The sequence below is a fragment of the Antennarius striatus genome, chromosome 15 (assembly GCF_040054535.1).
Source record: "Antennarius striatus isolate MH-2024 chromosome 15, ASM4005453v1, whole genome shotgun sequence".
Classification (NCBI taxonomy): Eukaryota; Metazoa; Chordata; class Actinopteri; order Lophiiformes; family Antennariidae; genus Antennarius; species Antennarius striatus.
Window position 1 is genome coordinate 15657327 of NC_090790.1, and position 23465 is coordinate 15680791.

Sequence of the window (23465 nt, forward strand, 5' to 3'; positions counted from 1 at the left end):
ATCACAGCATCAGTGGAAATGTTGTTTTTGGTTCAGCTGTTTATCAGACAATACAACAATCAGCTCTTGCAGCAGATTGAAAGCAAATTCCTTTCCTGCTGGAAATCGCTTTAGATTCCTGGTTAGTTCAGGCTTCTCTTGAAACCTAAATAGACAGATGACAGATGACAGAGGAAACCAGATAATATAAACCAGAGCCGGAAACCCAGCTTGACTGGGCAAGAGCTCAATAAAGGTGTTCTGATCAATATTTGCTGTCCCAACAGTTTTGGAAAGCAGGCTGCAAAATGTCAAACCAGCACCTCTGGTTGTTAGATGTCAAGTTTTATTTGTAATTCAAACATAAGAAAGGGAATACTGTGATTCTCTGCAAAAATGATGAGAGCAAGAGGAAAATCGGAGGATACTGAAGACCAGATGGTCTCTTATATGAAGGAGTTAAAGAGCGAGTTAAAGAGCGACTTTGATAAGTTAAGGAGTGAGTTTGATAAAAAGTCAAATAGACGGAAACAGAAACATGGATCAATGAACAAAACAAACAAACAAAAAAACCATGGATTTCTGATAACATAAGATAACATTACATTTGAGACTTTAAAGAGCACGTTGATATCTTTTGACAATATAATACCGTATGAAACTGTTAAAGTGTCTGCAACAAACTGGTTAACTCTTGTATAAACACTGCCTGCTGAACGAGGTTAATATAATCATTATATTCTTGTTGAGAACACTGGCAAGGTCAACTTGTTTTGACTATCTATGATGTGAACAAACCTTGTTGTTCCTAGGAGGAATGTAAACATGGTTATGCTCTAGGGTAAAAGGCTAATGTCTGGAAGTGTGTAAGGGTATGAACGTCTGTCGTAATTCAATGTATGAACTGGTTGTAAACTTTTAATGTCTGAGCTTGTTGATGACATATTCTAATGACAGAGATGTTTGTTGATTCTGGGGGACGGAAATTTCACAAGCCTATTGGCTTCTACCCGTCAGCCCTTTTTTTTCTCCGATGTTGTTGTCGATGTTGTAAATGTGACGAAGGTGTGAAGTCTGTTATATTAACATGTCCGAAAAAATAAAGTAAAGAAATAAATGCTAATAATCCAACGTACAAACACTGTGTACAATCAACCCAACCGTCTCATCTGACCGACGGCCTGATGTCCCACACTGAGTCAACCCGTTCCAGATTCTCTAGGATGAAGGGATAACAGTGGACTGCTGTCTGGAGGACAAATCAAAGGCTCCCCTGTTGTGGAGAGAGCATGCGGGTCAACCTGACTCCAGGATGTGACAGATCAAATCCCTAGTGAGGATTACAATCTGTGTCATGCACATCTTTATTCATGGTTTTGGTGAATTTAGGTGATGAAGAGATTCTCTCTTAGCAAACACACACATGATAGCTTCATACGCATTAGTGGGACTTAAGTCCTCAGACCAGCAGCCCACCACAGCCCCTCATCTGACTGCACTGTGAAATCTCCCACATCTCACATCATCTCTACAAAAAGCCAGACTTGTGCTCCTTTTCTCCAAAGCAGATTTTCTTCACATGCCTTCCTTCCTAAAAGCTGACGGTGGCTTTTATTAAAGGGAAGTCTTGAGACATAAAAAGACCCAGAGCTTCCAATAGTATTCAATAATTTCATACCAGTCACGATATCATGTGTTTCCAGTCTGGTGACCACGACCCCTATGATGCAGGTGATGAAAGATGTTGTCATATTAAATAAAGATTTCTTCACTTTCTGTCATGCTACTGAACATGAGGGCACACGTTGATTCATTTATTACCAATAAATACTTGGATTAAACATGATCATCACAGCAGCATATGTGTGCTTGACCCTCCAGGATGAATCCTGACCCAAAACCTGAAAACTTAAATCAGATTATTTCATGAAAACATCTTAACCCAAGTGGATGAAGTGTTTTTACTCTTGAAATGTGTTTATCTGAGGTTTGGGTTGACAGAACTGGTGGAATCCACAATCCTCTGAGGGTTCATTATAAAATTATAAAAATCTATTAACAATGACTGGAAAATCTGTGATAAGTTTAGAGTCTTTCTCCTTGTGAATGAAGCAATAAACTGACTTAAATGTTAATCTATAAAATGTTGTGTACACATGTATACGTGCAGCATCAGGACCAAACGATACAGATTTACCTTTCTGACCATAAAAACAAGACAATATCTTGTGGCTGCTGTGGCAGACAGCTAAAACCGTCTTGTTCAGGTTATTGAGTCTGTACTTGTCATGTCAGTGACAAGTGCAGACTCAATAATGTTGTGTAATGTACAAGCAGAAATACTTGTATATTACACAACATTAAAACATGCTGCTGATGCAAATCATTCTTCACCTTTTTCAGTTCAAGCTTGTACTCCTAAGAAACTCCGATAATGCTACGACTTATATGTAAAATAAATAATAACGATCCAAACTGATCGGAAATGGAACTGATTGTTTGGTGTCAAATTTGTCTTCTTCGATTGTCAGCAAAATATACTTTGATAGAATAACTATCAAATGAATGAAATTAACAGTGTGATCCAGATTCTAGGGGCAGGTTTCCTGATCCAGGACTCACATGATGAGGGTCAAACCGTCAGGGGTCTGATGGTTTATAAGGATTTGAGGCTTTGGCCCAATCTAAATAAAGTCTGTCATTGTGCTATAATTATTCATGGAATAATGCTAGCTGAAGACTTATAAACTACTTAAAATAAATCTATAATTGGCAATAATTTTTAAAAAAATCAATTCCAAAAAAAACACACGACCTCACAGAAAAATAGCAGGAAAGGTAGAAAAAAGTACTGTAACAATAGAAACAAGAACTCCAAAAACAGTAAGAATATAGGAACCTATCTGACAACATGTGAAGCTAAAGGAAATCAGGCTGGAACTTGGAAGGACAGGCAGGAAAGCCTATGGACTGGAACAGGGAAACTAGAAAAAAAGGACTGCTCAAAACAGGCTAGTCAGAGACAGGTGAAACCATTAGGGACGATCACAGAGACCAGCAGAGGAAAAAGACGGGACATGTAAAGAACAATGTGACCCCAGAACGGAGAGCTCAGAAAATAAAACAAGAAATAACCCTATGAAAAGATAAACTAAAAAGAGAGCGTTGTGGTGGATCTGAAGGGTCCTTACAGCCTCTGAATAGTAGTTATGTACTCACATCAATCAGCATTGCTCCTAACTTTGTTGGGATCTCTCAGAGTCTCTGGATCATTTATTCTCATTTTCATTGATCAACAGCTGATGAGGAACAAGCAGCTGATTGTCTGCTGTTCACAGTAAATGAACAAGTAATGGTTTTAAAAAGCTGTTCTGTTCATAATCAGATTAAATGTGTTCTTTGAAATGACATGCTAATGGTTTTAACTTCTTCAGTATTAACATATCTCTCTCAAATGATGAGTATTTATAAAATGTTTTATTTTCAGTAATACGCCACGTAAAATAAATATACGGAAATTGAGATATTTCATTATTTTTTATATAAATCAGCAAAATGCTGAATGTAAATTGTTTCCCCCCCAAAATTTTAAGGTTAACTCTTTTTTTTAATATAAATTATATTCCTTGTCAGGTTCCTTTTCAAAATTCATGGAACCTACTTCATGGATCCAAATGAAAATAAACTACACAAACAAGATCTTCATGAAAATAGTAGGAACGTCTGTTTTTTTCCAGATTCAAGACCAAAGCCTCACTTTTAGCGACACAGTGACACAGGATAGTTGCAATTTCTGATATCAATTCAAATTTTCGATTCAAGTCAAACTTTAATTTAATCTGGCTGAGCAGTCATCATTACTAGCCCTTGTGTCTTGTTTTAACATTGATTTCTGCCTACCAAAGAATTTAATAACATCCCGTTACCATAGCAATGACATAACGCAGCTTTTATCAGCGCTCACCACCTTCAGAACAGGAACTCCAGAGATGATTGAGAAGCAGAGAAGGAAATAACACAGAAAATGCTTTTGAAAACAAAAGCATGTCCATTTTTATCAGTTAACTAATCTCACTTCACTGATCCAAGACTTTTTTCTTGTAAAATAAATAATTAGTTTTCAATATATTTGATTAAATAAATTTTTAAAAAATCTAAAATGGAAAAATACTAAAAGTTTTTTAAAAAATCACTTGAAAAATTAATGCAGTGCGTCTTCTGTCCACCAGATGACGCACTGCATACTTATAAGTGAATGACCGATACAGTGACGTCATCAGAGGGAACAGACACCTGGAGGATCTACAGCACCCATAATTGTGACACATTTGGGACTGCATTAATTGTCCAACACAATCATTAAATTCATCATAAAAATTAAATTCTTGTCATTGTTTATGTTTTATTCATCAAATCAAACAACAAACGAGACTTCAGCTACTCCAAGTGATTGATTTGGCGCTTGTAGGTAGTGGGTGGAGTTGGTGACAGTGTGACAGCGTGAGACTTCTCAAATGAGTTTATTAAAATATATAGGTGACGATGATATCTTGACTTTTGCCTCCAAGCTAACAGGATTAATATGCACTGCATGTGAGGAAGATGTACAAGCTCATAGGAGTGCAAATGTGCTTCATGCTGAACAGCGTCCTGATAAGGAGGTTCATAATACATGTTTATTTTTACATACTAATACCTTCCGCCTGTCACGTGACCACTTTACATAATGTGTATCTATACTTTGTTAGTTTTTTATTTTTAAGCTAAATCTTGCACGTTTACTTGAACACTGACGGCCCGACATGTAACAAACTACCTATACATGGTGCCTCTACCACTTTCACCTGAATACTGGAGCAGTCAGTGTCTGCAGTCCCGCCTCTGGGATGAGGGCGTGCTGTCTTGTCAAAGAAAAAGTGCTTCTCAGTTCCTCTGCGGGACTGCTGGTTAGACAGCAGTCAAACGACACACCTCGTCACTTCGGCTCAACCAACTGGCCTGCTGTCATGTACCACAGCTGGAGATGACTTCATGTTGTAGGTAATCACTGGATGTTTGGCTGCTTTGTTCCAGTAGAGTAGCACACACACAGATTCCTCCATGGAGATTGACAGCATAGTGGCGAATAGTGCTCTGATTAGAGCCAGAGAAGGTAAGAGTCAACTCTTTACTATTTTAAATCCTCTACTGACAAATCAATGACACATCTGTGTTATTTATCATTTAAAATGTGCTGGCCACATTTCTGGACATTAACTTGAAGGATCACAGGTGTGGAGGATGTTCTCCTGGTCACGAATGAGTATGGTGTCTTCCCTAAACAGCAGAGTCGTGGCGAGGACGATGAGTGATGAATCTCATTTATTCATCTGCACCACTACCATTTCCTTAACAATCGTGGGTTTAGATTCCTCAGTTAGCAAAACCGCATTCGGTACAACAAGATGTGACCTTGAGGGGCAGTTTAGGAGTGAGTGACAGAGTAATGCAGTCCCACAGGCTTTGCTTTTCTGCTTCCTAGACCTATTTATAGCTCATTCACTGTAGTGGAGCATACTATTGTCTGAAACCTGACAGGTGAGGTATGAATGTACGTTTACAAAATGCTGCTGACAGTAATTCATCACCAGTTTACAAAACACAGCTTCTTTCTCTGCCGTCTGCAGGTGGAGGGAGCAAAGGCAGAAGCTGGAAATGGAGAGAGATGCTTCGCTTCCCTCAAATCAACCAGTGTGCTGACCTGGCTATAAACATAGGTGTGTGTGTTACATGGGGTGGTACTCTAGCAGCAGTCACAGTTTGTTGGTTGGATTGTTGATGGTGTTTTATTTCTCTGTCAGAGCGAGATTACTACAGTCTGTGTGTGAAGCAGCCGATCGGAAAAAAACTGTTTCGGCTTTTCTGTCAGAGCCGCCCAGATCTGAAGAACTACATGTTCCTCCAGGATGCTTTGGTACACTTCAGATGACATTAAACGTTTTTTATTGTAAGAAATAAACATAAAGCAACAAGTCCAAATTCTGGATAGTCCAAAAGTTTACCTTGGATATCCTAAAAACACAAAATGACTATGCTAAACCCTTAAATTGTTTATTTCAAGTTGGATTTTGCATAAAGTTAAGATGATTATACTAAAAACTGAAAGGAGCATGGACTTAAACTATAGATGTAAAATTTCCATGAAAATGAAAAAAAAAAAAGTAAAAAAAGTTCAAATGTAAAACTTGGTTTAAGACTCTTAGCTGACCTTCATTTTTATAAATACCACTTTTAAGGACACTCATAGAAACACTTTGTAATTTGTTTAGAGTGTTACTGGACGATGTGCCAAAACTTTATTGCTGCTGTAACAAATTCCAAAAATTTTCAATATCGTGTAGAAAATAAAATCACCAAAAATAGTCACCTGCACAATGAAGGGTTGAGTATAAGGTCACAAAGCAGAGAACACACCTGTAAAAAACCCAACAAGCTTCTTCTTCTTCCTTTTCAACATAGCAATAATGCCAAAATGTATTTTAAATATCTTGGCTCTGATTTGCTGAAGGGATTTTAAATCTTTAGGAGGAATTTGAGACAAAGTCGGACGAGGACAGGAGAGATTTTGGCGTCAGCGTCATTGGGAAATTCCTCAACAGGCAGGTCTGACAACTACACATTTAACCCAATGCCGTGTTCTATTTTTAAATCATTCACACTTCCAACTATAAACACAACTGTAACTGCAGCTTGTGCCATCACTTCAACCATAGCAAACTGTTCTGTCTTGTAAGTCCAAGCAGTGTGTGCTCATCCTGCTGAAACATGAACAAAACTGCAACCAGAACCTGAAGCTCAATCCCCACGACGACGTCTTCAGGGACTGCAGGGAGTAAGTCCACACACGCTTATGTGTGCAAATATTCTGACGGAATAACAACCAGCCTCTCCATTTTCTGGATTAGAGACCTTCATAAGTACCTCCGCGCCGAGCCGTTCCTTCAGTACCAGGACAGCATGTATTTTGATCGGTTCCTACAATGGAAGGCGTTGGAGAGGTCAGTATCACATGTGTGACATCAGTGCTCATTAATGTTCACTCTGTGACAGATTTGGCAAAATTTACTTTCGGGGTTTTAAAGTTTAACCCCGTTTTGATCTTTTTTCTTTAAGGAAGCCCGTCACCAAGCACGACTTCAAACAGTACAGACTGCTGGGCAAAGGAGGGTTTGGAGAGGTCGTCTGCTTTCATCCTGTTTCCCAGAAGTCCTCCAACTTTACCAAAGGGTGACACTACATTTTTCAATGGTTTCTGTTTTAACATCAGGTGTGGGCTTGCCAGGTGAGAGCCACAGGAATGATGTATGCCTGTAAGAAGCTCGAGAAAACTCACGTGAAGAAGAGGAAAGGGGAAACCATGGCTCTCAATGAGAAACAGATCCTGGAGGGGCTGGACAGTCGATTTGTGGTGAGAAAGACAAGGTCCTGGAAATGGCCTCCATTAAATGTCTGCTTGTCCTCTAGCAGCAGCAGACCCTGATTTATTCCTAAGACTAAAATGTTATTAAAACATTCCTGAAATCCTGCTTCTATCCAAAAAAAAAAAAAAAATTTGTTAAACTTCTGGGGGTTTTTTTTGGTCAATGGTGACCATCTGGGTCAAACAGAGCCAGAGGAAACTGTAGTGGTAGTGATGCACAAATTGCTGCTCCAACCTAGACCATTTATGCAAAGAAGCATTTTTCATTATTGAGTTTTTTATCAGGAAATGATCAGATAGATCTGATGTAGGATCAGTGAAATAAGATTACACTGACCTGATGTATTGACTTAGTCTCTGATAGACTAACCACATTTTAAATTGTAGGGTTGCTTTGTAAAACGTAAATAAACAATTGCATATAATCTGCAAAACATCAGAACTCCGTATTTAATTGAAAGAAGCACGAAAATTTTTAAAAAAATGGAATTTCTTCATTTCAAAAAGAATTCCGCACAGAATTCCGACCACAGATCAGTTTTCCACCTAACATTAGTCGATGTCAAACGAACTCTCTCCTGCAGTGAAGACTTTAGCGTTTCCAAATCCAGGGTTCCTCTTTGCACGGTGGAGTTTTGAGGTTGAGTCATTAAGGATGTAGCATCAACCAATTATTAGATGCACAGGTTTGGGCCACTGCAAAGGATGTGTGTGGATAAATACTTCTCACGTGTGAACAGATAATTCCCTCTGGTATACAGACATATGGAGAAGATTAAACCTAAGCATGATAATGTGTAGTAATTATGACAAAAAGACGTTTGACACAGGATGAAGACCACAAATTACATGTAGCTTGAAACTCAAACAGGAAGTAATACAAATTGTTTGTTTTAGTCTTTTCATACAATGCTTTGACATTCCACAACTAAAGACAACGCCTCTACATATCTATCTGATCGGCATTTCCTATTCTCTTCTCTCTTCTCCATTCAGGTGAATCTGGCTTACGCGTATGAGACCAAACACGCCCTCTGTATGGTTTTGACCATGATGAGCGGCGGGGACCTGAAGTTTCATATTTATAACATAGGAGGACCCGGCCTGGACAGAGATAGGGCACGCTTCTATGCTGCAGAAGTCTGCTGTGGTTTACTTCACCTCCACCAGAAGTCAATATTATATCGGTTAGTGTGTTTCCACAACAGCATCAGGTCACATCTCTGCAAGAACTCAGCTAAAATTCTGCAAAACATGTTGGAACTGTTTGGTTCAACCAAATGGGGATGTGTAGAAAATGCCTTAAATGTTGCGATAAAGGGCCTAAAACAAGTCTGGAAATCCTCCCGACGTCTCATTCAATATATTTGCATCACTTGTCATCAATTAGGCTGGAAATGAAGCCAAACCTGTAGTCAAATGATCGTCTGTAGATTCCACAAACACAGCTGGAAATTGAAGTATCAATGTCAGTTCCAACAAATAATTCTTGTTGGAAATATTTCCTTTAGTCACCACAAATCTGATTGGCCAACACCTACTCCAAAATATCACATTTAGGTTCACAATTATTTTGTGCCAAGATTTCATTCTGGGATGAATTGTTTTCTTTAATTTCAGGGATGTGAAACCAGAAAACATTCTGCTGGACGATAATGGTACATACAGACGGGAGCGGAAGATAATGGCAACATGACAAACATTTCATTTCAGTGTGCCGTAAATAACTCCACTGGTTACATTCCAAGGATGGCAGACGCAATATGATGTCATGCTTACCAACTCTGAGCTTTAGAGCTTTATCATGTGCCTCTGATATTTTTAGCTTTACTAAATTCCATTTTTAGAATGCAAGTGTTGTTTTTAAGGTGACACAAGTACAGGAATTTTAGCAGCAACACAAACAATTGCAGTTTGAGGAAATGAATAATAGTTGTGAATCAGGTGTGGCACCTGCTCTTCCACTGCTTCACTTCAAAGCGTGGTTGACCTGGAATCACCTTTATGTGTGTGTGTGTGTGTGTGTGTGTGTGTGTGTGTGTGTGTGTGTGTGTGTGTGTGTGTGTGTGTGTGTGTGTGTGTGTGTGTGTGTGTGTGTGTGTGTGTGTGTGTGTGTACACGTATACATACAATAATAGTTGCCAATAGTTAACAAAATGTTTATGTCACTATCAGAAAGTATTTCAAGCACACAGATTTCAGGCCAGTTGAGAGGATTTACTTGTTCTCTGAAGGACATATTCGCATCTCTGACCTGGGGCTGGCTGTGAGGCTGACCGAGAAGAAAACGGTGCGAGGCAGAGTGGGAACACTGGGATATATGGGTACGTATGATTCTCTGATGGTTCTGTCAATGTCAGCTAACACCAAACACACACTAGTCTTCAGGTGAGGCTGTACCACACACCTGTTGTCATCATCCAGTTACTGCTGATGTATGGAAGGATGAATGGATGGATGGATGGATGGATGGATGGATGGATGGATGGATGGATGGATGGATGGATGGATAGATGGATGGATGGATGGACCATCTTCTGGTAGTGTGATCTAAGACAATGTGACCTCATTGCTTTTGTTAGAAGTGGTTGCAAAACGTATGTAGCTGCACTAACGCCACCTTCTGGTGTAAATACGTCATTACCACCAGGCACAGGGAAGAACAAGGAAGAAATGCTCACTTGTAATACTGTCCATCCTTTGCGATTTAATGGCTATTAGAGGGTTCCAAAAGCCCATCAGTCATATGTGTGTCTGGAGCTTCTTCAGAAGGAATGGTAAAAGATAATGTGATCATTTCAGTAGAAACTACAGTCATTACATAAGATGCATAATCCAGTCAAGGTTTGTATGTTTCAACTAAGTAGCCGATGCTCCATCCCACGATAAAATCCTATGGAAATCCGTTCAGCATGTTGTTTCTTGCAAACAATGTTATTTAAAATATTCCTGAATCCATCCAGCTATCAATGTATCCTCCAAAAATGACTGGATGATACCATCGAATCGAAACAGGTCGAAACAGGTTCCATCCCTCCACAAAGTTTCATGAAAATCATTTTGGTAGTTTTTGAGTAATTAAGGAGAAAAACTTCCTCTGCAATATTAAAGGAGAAGAACATTTCTTATAGATCCACAGTGGTATTGAATACATTTCTTGACCCATGCTTCGTCCTTCCATTCTAGAGGCCCCAGAATAAGATTAAATTACCTGCTGACTTTGGGCTATGGGCAAATAAAGGTTTACAGAAAGCATCCTAATTTCAGCTCCAGAGGTAATCGGCAACAAGTATTATGGGGTGAGCACCGACTGGTGGGGCTTTGGTTGCCTGATCTATGAAATGACGGCTGGCCAGCCTCCGTACCGGAAGAAAGGAGAACATATGCGATCTACCGATTTGGAGAGAAGGATTCAAACGGAAAAAGAGGAATATGGCGAAAGGTTCAGCAAGGAGGTGAAAGACATCTGCATGGCGGTGAGTTCAGACACCGCTCAATGGATTCTTGAGTCAAAGCCAGCACATTTGATGGGGTTTCCCTCTTGGATTGCAGCTGTTGACCAAGGATCCTAAAGAAAGGTTGGGCTGCGGGAGCACCGGAGGGAAAGAAGTCCAGTCACATCCTTTCTTCCAGCAAATCAACTTCAGGATGCTGGAAGCAGGACTTGTGGAGCCCCCGTTTAAACCTGATGTCAGCCCTCAGATGATTCACATGACTGTGTGGGTAAAGGGTGGTGTTGGTTTTCTGCTAACTGTACTCTTTTCATGCGTACAGCCCAGACTAGTGTACTGCAGCGACGTGCAGGACATCGACGAGTTTTCTTCAGTGAAGGGAGTCACGTTGGACGAGACAGATGAAGACTTCTACTCCAAGTTCAACACAGGCCGTGTTCCGGTCGCCTGGCAAAATGAGGTAGGGTCACGTCTGAGTTTCCTCTACCTGAAAAGAACCTACGACCATCACTGCCCTCTTCCTCCTCCTCTGTAGATCATCGATACAGGATGTTTCAAGGAGCTAAACACCTTCGGCCCAGAAGGGTCGCGATCTCCAGACCTAGACTGGTGCCAGATTCCAGATAGCCCCAAACGTGGCCTGCTTCACCGTATTTTCCGCAGACATGTAAGAACACAACATTTTCTCAGAGCAGGTGTCTGGTTTGTGTCACAACTATTTCTTTCATCCAACAGCACCCAAGCGATCCGTCGGATGAAAGCAAGCTGAGCTTGGTGTCCGATGACGCCTACACCAAATCAGCATTGTCCAGCATGCCCCTCTGAAGACAGTTCTGTTTAACAGACGCTGGAATTCAACCAAGACCGATCCAGCAAACAGGCTGGACTAGGAAGGGAACTCAGTCCAGTTTAATTCCTGGACAAACAAAGGTCATACACTGGTACACTGGTACTACAGCAGCGACTATTTAGTTACCTAATTCTGTAACATTTGCATAAATGGTATATGTTCTGGGATGCAGGTTCTTATTCATGAAAGTTTGTACATCTTGTGTTTGCTCAGAAGATTGAATGATGTCACAAGGGTTTTACTAAACCAGGTAACAGGGGCGCTGTGGCCTCTGACTTAAAAGCATTACAAGGACAATTATATGAAACAAAGTCTTCCTTAAATCATGTTTTTTTATTGTAAAAAAAATTGCAGCTGACCAAGCTTTGATTCCACGTGGCTCAAATATCCTGTAGGTATTCCTCTATCGGAATGAGAATCACATGGAACATTTAATACATTCTTCGCATGAATCCAGACGTTTTGTCGACCTTGACTAAGGTAGCGTTGATCTGTTCCTTACAGCTTCTTCTGCCTGTGATTCACAACAACCTTGTTTCTATGCATTCGTACTGATTCAACCAAAGCTGCCCTGGGAACGCTTTCATGTTTGTTACGACTTAAGTTTCTTTATGTAAACATGGATTTTTGTTCTGCACTTGAATTCTGACAGCTTCAAAACTGTTATTGCCTTATAAATAAAAATATTTTTTACATCTGTGATTCCAAGATTGCATTTTATCAAAATTATCTGGATAAACAGGAAAAGCATATATTTCTATTACAAAAAATTAAGTTTGATTTTCTGATTAGTTACTTAAAAGTTTATTATTGCCGACATAACTGAAAGGTATAGCCGATAAAATTTCCAAGGATTTCCATTTAGTTCCAAAAGCTTTTTCAAGGTTTTTGGATCAATTTAAGTCTTATATGATAAACTTTTGATTAATGCTGATTAATGATCCAATAGAAAGTCATATGGAGGCGTACGATCATATCACCGGATTAATAAAGAGAATATTCACAGCCCCGGTTAATTATAATCCCCACAAACCATAGAGCCTGGTTAAAATGAGTTTGGGTCAAGAATGAGTTTCATTGTTCACGTCACATTTTTTATTTAACCCAGAGTACAAAACAAATAATTGACACACATCTTAAAATTAAAAATGAGCAAAAAAGACAGTAAAGACTGGACGATGGACTAAACCGGCAGGAAAAGTTGAGTTCTGACACCAGAAATCCAACATGACACACATCGCTCTACAGCATATTCTAACGCTAATATTTTAAAGCAGGGCACCGAATATATATTGAGTTTGTTGCCCAGCGTTCAGAGTAGAATGTCAGCTGACAGCACGCTAGCAAATGTTAACACGCAGCCATACATGATCAATAAGGTGTCATTGTTTAAGAGCATACTTATCGGGTGTCAACTTTGTGGGACTCAAAGTTGTGCGCATCTTATTTGAGCTACGTTGTTCGGCAGCGTGCGGTGCTTTAACAATGCCGAGGCTGGGGTGTGTGTGTGAGTGTGAGCTTCTTGGTTTCAAAGCGGTGCTCATCCTTCCCACGGAGGGCTGCGTCGTCCATCCACATCCGTCTCCACGTGGTACAGCATATCTGCCAGTGTGTGTTCGATCACAGCTCCCCAGCCCATGTCACTCATCTGAGCGGACAAAAAACACAGATCAGACAACAGCTCAGCGAACGTCAGCGTGACTTTTCTGAGGCGGGATTCCTCTGAAGGACTCTCACCGGCTGGTACTTCAGGTCTTTTGGAGGATGTTTGAAATGTGGTCCAAAGTTGACAGACACCTGAGAAGGGAAAGGGGGTTGAGTCTAGCTGACTGAGAACGCAAAGAAAGCAGAAAGTTCAGCACGAGTGACCAACCGTGCAGCTCTTGTAGAGTGAGATGGCCGGGAAGTAGAGGCCTTCAAATAGGTTTTCAAAAGCAACACCTTGGCTCGCTCCATTTTTAAAGAAGATCATCTGAAAAAACAGGATCCATGAGTTAAAGGCCGCAAACAGAGCCGGAGCTTCCGGCTGGATTTCCACAGGTTTCCTCACCCTGCTGGGGCTCATCGGTTTGAGGCCTTTCTCAGCTTTGTCTACGTAGTCCTTCTCCTCAAAGTACAGGTAGCTCTTGAACTTGATTAGTGCCTGAAAGAATAGAGTCAAAAACACAGATGTAAAAATCAATATTCAGAGGGAAAAGGTTATAATAAGAATTCCATACAGTAGGAACTCTTTCTTTGGACATTTGAACACCACAATGCAACTTTTAAATTACTAAAATAAAAAACTGAAAAATGCTGAACAAGAAATTAGCGTAAATTAAATATTTTTAAGACTAAAATATTTTTTTTAATGTTTTCACAACTTGACAAATGACAATGAGTCATTTAAAAAATTACATTTAAAATCAACATTTTATACTAAACTCTAACATCATAATTTAAAGCCTTTCCCCCATAACAAATAGTTCTTCACCCTCCACAGCAGTAGGTGGCGCTATGCCCCCAAAGTGACTCAGTAGTTAGACAGGAGGTCAACACCTGTTGATATATTGCAGCAAAACTCAGTCAGTACCAAGCTAAAGTCAAACTTACAAAACTTATAATATAAAATTCCCCATAAATATATAAAACCTAGTGTTGTCTAGGTTACCTTGTCCTTGTACGTATCTGGCAGAGATTTGGCCGTTTCTGTGGTGTCCGGCAGCTCGATGAAAAAGCCCAGCGTGTCTCCCTGGCCGTAGCCCGTAGAGTAATGCTTTCCAATCGACTGGTGAAACTTTGTTCCCTTCTTGCTGCGCCAGGAGTAGCTGAACTTGTCGTAACCCAGAGGTGCCTGCAGATTTCCTGCAATATAGAGACAATTCAACTATTAAAGAAAAAGAATAAAACAGCACGAATTTTTTAATGTATGAGTAATGGAAATAAATGAAATCGATGCAGGCCACATGACTTGAGTAGCACTGACCCAGTGGCTGAGACCAGCCAAGTCTGGCTGCCGTCTCTGGAGGCATGTCATCAACAGAAACCTCAAAGTACCAGGAACCCTTCCGGATACCGTGGGAGGCTCGCACCATGGAGTATCCCTTCTCCCCGGTCACCGTGAGACGGTCGTCAGAGATCTTCAGCTGAGGCGCTGCAGCATGAACACAAAGACTTGTATTCATCATATGAACGTGGCAGAAAAGTGGTTTTCTCATTCTAACAACGAGTTTTGCTTTGGAGTACCTCTGTCGTGTAATGCGAGCAGCACCTTCTCATACAGACAGGCTCTGTACAGATCACCAGGAATGGGTTTACCAGCCCAGCAGTCCAGTTCCAACTTCTCCGGGTCTGGAGCGTGAGGATCTGGTTCTGCCAGGATGTAGCGGTAGCCATCTTTATTGAAGGGATGCTCCAGCGGGTACCCGTGAGGCGGCAGGCGCTGGGCCGAGAACAGCGGATCGCTGCGTTGAGGGGGGGAAGAGAAGCAGAAGTTTGCTTTGTGTCTCTCTCAGCTTGATCCTGCTGGGCCGTTTTCAACATCATGACGCCTCAAAACTTTACCTTCTGGTTCTCTTTGTGGCTCCTGCAGCAGTGCCTTCCTGTTGTTGTTGTTGCTTACGTTTAGCCCCTCTTCCTTTTCCAGGACCAGGGGCCAAAGCACCTTCAAGAAACAATAGACAGATTATACACCTGAACTGGAAACACAATCAGTATCAAAGGTCATAGAGGAGATACACGTGGGGGTAGTTAAAACGAATGCAGTCCAACACAACAAGGAACTAACTCACTGTGATTCTGGCGGCTGATTTTGCTGCATTATTATTATGTCTCTGACCCCTACCTCCATCGAGGTGGGATTCATGGAACCCTGTTGTATTGGACTGCAGAAGTTTTATATTAATGTACTTCACAGTAACATCGGCGGGATGCCAGACGCCCAAGTTCAGCTTTGTTCCTGAATCAGGAAATGACTCAAGATCACTTGAAAACGCTGAATTAAAGGCAACAAAAAGAGGAGGTACTTGTAAATGATGGCCAGAATATGATTTATTTTTAAAAAACCCACAGGGCTCAGTTCAGAGGATTTACTACAAAGCACACGACTGCAGGGAGAAGACGTGGCGGCGACGGTGACAGAACCGAGTCGGGCATCAGCAGTGGGCAGAATCAAATTAAAGAAATGTATTTTCATATCTGTGTAATAATAATTTTAAAAAAAAGACATGACTGAGGAAAGACAAACCAAATTTTTGGAAGCCAACCACATCTGTTAGTGAAGCTACACCAGAACTCCATGACAAAACAGAGTATAAATAACAGCTCCAGTAATAACGGAATGTCTCCTCAAGGAAACACAGCTGTTGGTCATGTTTTTGGAATTTGGAAATTTTGGGGGGAAAAAATATTCCAGCCATGTTTACACATTGCACATCTAACGTACACCCGCAAAAACTACTCAGGACTTAAGTTCAGTCACACAACCGACAACCAGCTGCATGTTTTCATCGTCTTTCACCGCCAGCGATGCCGAGCACAGATTCACACAAATAAAAAAGTAAAAGCAGGTCATCCTAGGCGTCTGGTACACATAGAACCAGCAGGCACAGAAAGGCAGGAATTAGTTCACATGGCATTTTCCAAACACTATGAGCCTCTTAGAATACCTCCTCAGTGAATCAGATTCTTTTATTTCCTCCCACAAATAAAGCTAGTATAAATGAAAAATAAAGCAAGCAGGTTGATTGATGCAGTTATTCCTTCAAACAAAAAAAAGGGGATGAGTTGGTCCATGGTGACTAAAAACTCAAAAAAGAAAAGTGCTGGCTTAAAACAGCCAAGTCGGGATAAACAGTTTTTACATTTCTTACTGTTAAAAGGGTGTCTGACGGGATTTATCGAGTTTGTTTCCACATACCGAGCCATCTGGTTCAGATATCAACTGAAGAAAGTAACTCCATATCCATCTGAGACAGGGGTCACTGAATTAAGATTGAACCCCTGCTTTACTGGAACAATAAGAATCTACTTTAAGTTCATTAAATGTTTTAGGTCCTTATCTTAAAAAGCACAAAGAGAGCACTGCAGTAAAGCATCATGGGTAGTTCATGCATTTTAAATTAAAATCTCCAATCTCGAGCCAACAAAATTACATTTTTTGCAGTTTTTCTTAAAAAGCTATTTATTTAGAGGAGAAGGAGAGAGAGGATGAGGCTAATTAGCATTGGACGAAAGCCGATGGCGAATCAAAAATGGCGCTCTGCTCTCTCGTGTCTTGTTGATTGGAGGGCAAAGAGTCATTTCAGTGAGGAGGAGGTTTTTAGGGATTTTAGAGCCCGTTAGCAGCAAGACAGGGACAAGGAAGGTATGTCCACCGATCAAATGGGGGTAAAGCTTTTGGGGGAGGGGGCACCAAACAGATGCAGAGAGCAGACAGGGAGAATACAACTGGATGAGGATGAAGTTGCCCAGAAGATGCTTAATGAGGATCAGTTTGATTTAAGCTGAAGGGGAGAGACTGAAGGTCTGATTGGAACCTCAGGGTCAACTTCTATCCAGAGGGGAACAAGACACAACAACACACTGATCAGCTCCAAAGTACCACATAGTCACCTGAGAACGCAGATCCACCTAGAACACAATGCACAAGATTACCATGTCATCACTTTAGTTACTCTCAGTTTGGAGGAGTTTACACTGGCCAAAGTTTCTCCCTGTGGGACTTTGATGATACTTTAAAATGATGTAACTTGATCTTTTTCTAGTGTACACTTTTTTTTATAACCTTACCATTCAGGCCGCCAGTAGTGGGAGCAGCAGTGGTCTGTTTCTGTGTGTCATATGAGGGTCCGATGTTTCCCAAGTCCTACAGAGGAGCAACAGCTGTTGAAATTATACTTTATACACAAAGAAACATCTTTTGTTTTTTCTCCAGCCCAAATCTATTCAGTCACCCCTGAAACTGAGTCTTTTAAAACAGCGGTACTTTGAGATACGATTTTAATTTGTTCCGTGAGTGAGCTCATAGGTCACAAAACGCAAATTTTCCCCATGTAAAATAATTAAATCATTTTAATCCGTTCCAGCCTTGTAAAAAAGCCCCAAACTCCTCTAAATAGTGGGGGAAAAAATTGTACAAACAGTACTTTACCTTTGCATAATTAACTCAGTGGGTGCCACTAGCATCCATAGACGTCAATTACTTTTTTAAAGGGGAGGGCTGGAGGACAGTCTGGCTGACCTTGTCAGTGAAAATCTAATCTTCTAATCATGGAATACAGCGTCATGACGACGGATCCAGTTACAGAACAGAGGGTAGCGAATCACGGGAAGATGGGAGACGTTGCGACAGCTTACGATGAAACAAAGTTTTCTTATGTCAGAGCACACATGGTGTCGCTCTGAGTGAAGCATTTTACGATTGGTCAAGAACAGAAAAAAAACAAAAAACCATTAATGTCCGGAGGATCAGAGAAAATCTGCTGAAGGAGATCAATTGGTACAAAAGACTTGCAGCCAATGAGTAAATCATATACAAGTTACATAACAATGATAAAGAATGAAAAGAAACGCAAAAGTTACAAAAACACACAGCCTACTTCTTAACTCCTCAAACTAGAATGAGATCTAGTTTCAGCTGATGTTGTATCCACCCACCTACTAGTGGTGGTGTCCTGAAGCACAGCTCGAATCTTGGATTTTCACTCACATGTCGAACAAAAAGATGGACCGAGAAACGGCTGGTATCTAAAAAAAACTCGTATGCCAAGCAGCTCATATCTGGAGGTACTACTATACCTGATCCAACAAGCCAAATTTGGGGTACTCCTCCTCCAGGTCTTTACTGCCAGGGTCAGGGTGTTCCTTCACGAGGAAAACATCTCGTTCTTTACTCTGAAACATAAATAAAGACACGCAACTATGACTACATGCTATATTATGTGATAATAGGTGAGGCTGCAGCAAAACACTAGCTGTGAGAATCTCGCTGAGGGGTAGGAGACTCAGTGGAGTTGAACGGTTTCCTCTCTAAGCAACACATTACCATCGTCTTCACTATGTTGTTGGGCCAGGTGAGTTTCCCTGGTCTCTGACGAGTCGTCATACACTCCCAGTATTTGTCAATGAAAGGTATGATATCCTGCAGAGAGAAATACAAAACAGACGAATGATGAAATTTAAAAAAAATAATGTAGGTTTAATCAACATGAGATGAATAAAATAAGAACAATAATAATCTTTATTTGTATCTCATCTTTTAAACAAGACAAAAAGTTCAAAGAAACTTCACACATTACTGCTTCAAATTGAAAAAATAAAATAAAGCTAGAGTCTCAGATTAGCAGCAGCAACAAACGTCTCAATCCTTGTGCTCACCTTGTCTTTGGAGAACATCGTCTTTGGGTGCTCCTCCTGTGTTCTGGACCTCCATGTCAGGTTAGCCAGGGCTGTGAGACACATCTCCTTCAGGTCTACAACACAAAAGTGTTACTGGTTTGTGTCGAGTGCTATCATAAGACCGTAAATCCATTTTAGGACACCCACTTGCTTGTTTCCTAAGGAAGTATGTGTTGCCGCTGTGATGACACACATTACAGTGAAACACGTAATTCGTCATGAAGGGAAGACAGGTCCTGTAGAGAAGAGTAAAAGATAAACCTGTACTCATTATGCGGTCGCACAACAGCTGATCTTTCTGTAAATGAGTTTACTTACGCAGTGTCGATGCCGAATGTGTCTGCAGTGAACCACTTCATACACAAGGCACATTGTAACTCTACTTCTCCCAGCTGCCTTCCGCTGTCCTCATCTCCAGATCCAGTCAGAGCATCGGCAGCTTCAGAACCTTCACCAGTTGTTTCCTGTAAGAAAGAAAATCTGCTATTCAGACGGTCGATATTATAAACAAGTCATGGACTGAGGTTGACACTGAAAAAATTTGCCTTTTTTCCTGCGTATGAATATCCTCAACAATCAATCCTCTGTCTACCTGCCCCCAACAAAACACCCACCCACTTCTTCATACACAACTCGTTCAACCCCAGCTTAATCTTATGGGCGTTAAAACTCTTCCTGCCAGCAGGTGGGAGTAGTCTACTTGCTGCAGTCCAAAAGGGAAAGACCTAAAGTGGCAAGTGTCCCAACCATTTCACATTACTCTCACACAAGTGCCATCATTTTCACTCAATCTTCAGCTACTTTATTCCAGGAGATGTGGAAAGAGCTGTGCAAAAATAAAGTAAGAGCTGTGCGCACCCTTTACATGATATTCACACTCCTGTTTGCTTTGAGACAATCAAATTGACTTCACTAACCAGCGCCCATCACCATCCATTCCATATGCAAAATTAAAAAAAAAAAACGGCCACAAGCAAGCGCCAACTACTGACAATGCTGAAAGTTTAATGGGTTACTGTTGGTTTCGAGCCTGTGGAGAGAAACACATCAGAATTGATGTAGTAGGACGAAGTTAATTTGTGTGATGATCCAATGATGCGCTATAAAGACATGAGGTCTGAGCGCGATTCACTGTCTGAGCAGAGCTTTTATGAACCTACATAAAACAGTCAAGGTAAATGAATGCTGTGACGTGTTAATCAGTGCATCAAACCACCACACCAGAAAACAACACTGCTGTTGTGATGACTACTGTATTCTCTTTTGCATTCCAATGGCTTAATCCAAATAGTGGGAGATTATTGTATTCATTTAGGAAATCCATCGTCATTACACCAGGTAGCAGCATTATGGTCTACTGTGTGACTACTGTGTGACTACTGTGTGAGAGGAGACAAATCCCCTTCCCGATGAATCTTTTATTTTTTCTTTAGAGGGGGCATTCTTCAATGGTGTTCTGGGCGTTTGGTGCCAGGATGTGTGCCAGGCTGTATGTCTTTCACATGGGCACATTGCAGTATCATTAATAAAATTAGACAGTAGTTTATATGCCCTTACATGAACACTGCATGGATTTCAAACAACATACACACAAAAAAAGCATCACCAGTTGAAATGAAACTCCTACAAAACTCATAATCAAAAGTACAAAAGTCCAAAACATGTCTAAGAGTGTTACCGTCCCCTCTTTGCCATTTGATGATTCAGTATCCATGCTGGTGGGCAGCTCTCTAAACGCAGCATCACTGAAATTCAACAGAAAGATGAAGACTTTATATTAACCAAAGGTGGTTAATTCATATCAACTGGTAAAAACAAAACACAGCTCAAAGGGTTAGTGAGTCACAAATAAGAAGCTATCTGTTGCCGTCTATTCTTTACCATTCATCATTTTTAAAAATCGCTAAACACAGTAAAAAGGGGTGTGGATACAACACCAGTGTTCACTCGAGAGACATTTAAAATATAATTTCATACTAACTATATATTTAAATTTCCTGACCAACAGAATTATATTTTATGTCGTTCACATTTATGTAGGGTTTTTTTCCTCCTTACAAAGAGCATCAGCATTTTATCAAGTCCATGAAACGCTAACGTTAGCTAAGCTAGTTTGCTAACAAAACTTGCAGCTAAAAAAAAGTATATCTGACTTTCGTTTACGCCGACCTTGATAAAAGCTGTACATTAGTAAAAATACAAAATATTTATGTTGCATGGGAGATCCATACCCCTCTCCTGCCTCCTGTTCAGCTGCAGTTACACTGCCCGCCTCTCCTTCAGACGCCATCTTTCAAATCAATGAAAACAAAACATATCGCGAGATTGGGGCAAGAACTTCCGGGTTACTACCGTAAACCGATCAACAGCGACACCACAGGTTGATCTGCGAATTGCATCATATGAATAAAGGCCCAGTAAAGGATGGATGAAGATCAGTTCATATTTAATCTTAAACGTTATGATAATATTTGCATTAGAAATGTATTATTATTTAAGAACAGTATTATTTTGTGATGAATGTATTTTACTTGAGTATAACATTACTTATACTTCTACTCCACCGTTTTTCAAAAGAAAATATTGGACATTTTACTTCATTACTTTTATTTTATAATTTAAACAACTTATTTTTCCAATTCAAATCATTGATTTAAAAAATGCATTAACTCAAAAATTGTTGTGTCAACTGATGGGTTAGAGAAAGTTTAAGTTGGACTTACATAAGCTTCAGTCATTTTATGTTTATTTTTACCTGAAAATGTACTTAATTTATTTGTAATGTTCTTTGAATTGTCAGCCAGTTTTCATTCAGTTTTATAGATCTTTATAGTTCAAAAAGAAAAAAATTGGCTTGAGTAAAAAAAACAACACACAAAAACTAGAGTGACACTCAGATGAGCACACATCTGTACCGATGCCCAGTTGTATTGTATTGTGTTGTGTTGTGTTGTGTTGTGTTGTGTTGTGTTGTGTTGTGTTGTGTTGTGTTGTGTTGTGTCATGTCGTGTTGTGTTGGGTTGTGTTGTGTTGGATTGGGTTGGGTTGAGTTGGGTTGGGTTGGGTTGCATTGCGTTACATTAGGTTAGGTTGGCTTGTGTTGGGTCGGGTAAGATGAGACAAGAAAAACAAAACAAGATAATCCTTTGTTCGTCCCACAGGGGAAGTTTACAAATTTTAAGACCTTGTTCATTCCCTCAACTCTAGATAGTTCCTTAACTCCTGTGGTAACACCAGGCTGTGCTGTATCCCTGGTCTGTTCTCTTGTGTTGTTGCCAGCGGATGATCAGGTGTTTGGACATGTTAATGCCATCTTTTTAAGGAGCCTCCTGAGATAATAAAGAGCTTTATGAGAGCTGAGACCACCCCATGAACGTTCTCCGGTGAAACGTAATGTTAAAGTTTGTGAGGGTCGTTTCAGCACTAGTAAAGATTCGTAGGGCACAAAGGCAAGTGTGCCGGCTGACGCCTCACAAAAAAGCACGGGAATGCTAAGAGCACCCCCGGGTGATGTCATAAATGACTTTAAGGCATTGTAGAAGAGATAATAGTTGTGTTTTCTCCTCCCCTTTCCTCCTGCAGTGAGACACATCTGTGAAGATGGGACAGTGAGGAAGTTATGATGAAGAGTCTGTCGCTGTGGTCAGATCAGGATTGGGAAGCAGTTCCATATTGTCTGTCAGTCTAATTGTCTTATAATAACTCTCACTTCATTTTTCTATCAAGACTCTTCCTGTCTTCTTGTGGGATGTTTTTTTGCTTTCATAAGGTTGCTCTTGTTTTTTTTTTTTTTGGGTATAGCTGCATATTTAAGAAATATAACATTTTCCCAATTGTCTTATTCCAGGGTCTAAGAGGACTAATTTCATCTGTGTTGTACATCATGGATATATGGAACATTTCACAATGCAGTTGACTATGACTATGACTTACATTAGGTGCATTTTTACCAGTTTGAAGTGAATTAAAATGATGACAGATAAACAAAGCTTAACATTTCAGCGGATTCTGCCTACCTACTGATGACACAGCCTCAGTTGAGCTTTATTTTAAGGTTTTAAATGTTTCCTTCTCGCAAGACTTGAACTGATTCTATTATTATTATTCGCAGTGTCTTTTTCTCATTTATCAATGTTGATCTCAAGTTTCTGTCTTCATCATTTCTTCATCACCTCCAGGGTCCATCTACATCTCCTTGTCCTGCAGAACAAAGCCCGGGGTCAGTGAGGGTCAAGCCTACTGGTGACATCTGCTAATTGTCCTGATGGGCTGGCCTCTCTGCTCTTCTCAATACCAGTCACTCTGTAGGTGACTGTAGCTGGGAGCACACAGGCAGCTGCCACCTTCA

General features: G+C 40.4%; 2 protein-coding genes across 4 annotated transcripts; one reads left to right on the plus strand and one right to left on the minus strand.

Moving 5' to 3' along the window:
* The first annotated feature begins 4927 nt into the window (after positions 1 to 4927).
* LOC137608189 (G protein-coupled receptor kinase 5-like) lies at positions 4928 to 12409 on the plus strand. Of its 2 annotated transcripts, none has more exons than XM_068334337.1 (16): positions 4928 to 5131; positions 5646 to 5735; positions 5820 to 5932; positions 6544 to 6621; positions 6753 to 6850; positions 6924 to 7016; positions 7132 to 7195; positions 7286 to 7426; positions 8435 to 8625; positions 9059 to 9096; positions 9673 to 9762; positions 10706 to 10914; positions 10991 to 11128; positions 11213 to 11350; positions 11426 to 11557; positions 11626 to 12409. In XM_068334337.1, the coding sequence occupies exons 1-16, from the start codon at positions 5080 to 5082 to the stop codon at positions 11713 to 11715; spliced, it is 1755 nt and encodes a 584-aa protein (XP_068190438.1). In that variant the 5' UTR covers positions 4928 to 5079; the 3' UTR covers positions 11716 to 12409. The 2 variants fall into 2 exon arrangements, with proteins under 2 accessions (XP_068190438.1, XP_068190439.1); XM_068334338.1 differs by having other exon boundaries at positions 4931 to 5019.
* Positions 12410 to 12818: 409 nt separating this feature from the next.
* ash2l (ash2 like, histone lysine methyltransferase complex subunit) lies at positions 12819 to 23152 on the minus strand. Of its 2 annotated transcripts, XM_068334557.1 has the most exons (18): positions 23134 to 23152; positions 21349 to 21407; positions 20796 to 20862; positions 19436 to 19581; positions 19265 to 19353; positions 19097 to 19191; positions 18765 to 18860; positions 18518 to 18613; positions 17510 to 17585; positions 17333 to 17350; positions 15284 to 15383; positions 14966 to 15183; positions 14706 to 14873; positions 14391 to 14584; positions 13791 to 13883; positions 13614 to 13712; positions 13478 to 13537; positions 12819 to 13388 (listed from the first exon to the last, which is right to left on the minus strand). In XM_068334557.1, exons 2-18 carry the CDS (start codon positions 21405 to 21407, stop codon positions 13281 to 13283), a joined length of 1782 nt encoding a protein of 593 aa, XP_068190658.1. In that variant the 5' UTR covers positions 23134 to 23152; the 3' UTR covers positions 12819 to 13280. The 2 variants fall into 2 exon arrangements, with proteins under 2 accessions (XP_068190658.1, XP_068190659.1); XM_068334558.1 differs by lacking the exon at positions 17333 to 17350.
* Between the last annotated feature and the right edge of the window lie 313 nt (positions 23153 to 23465).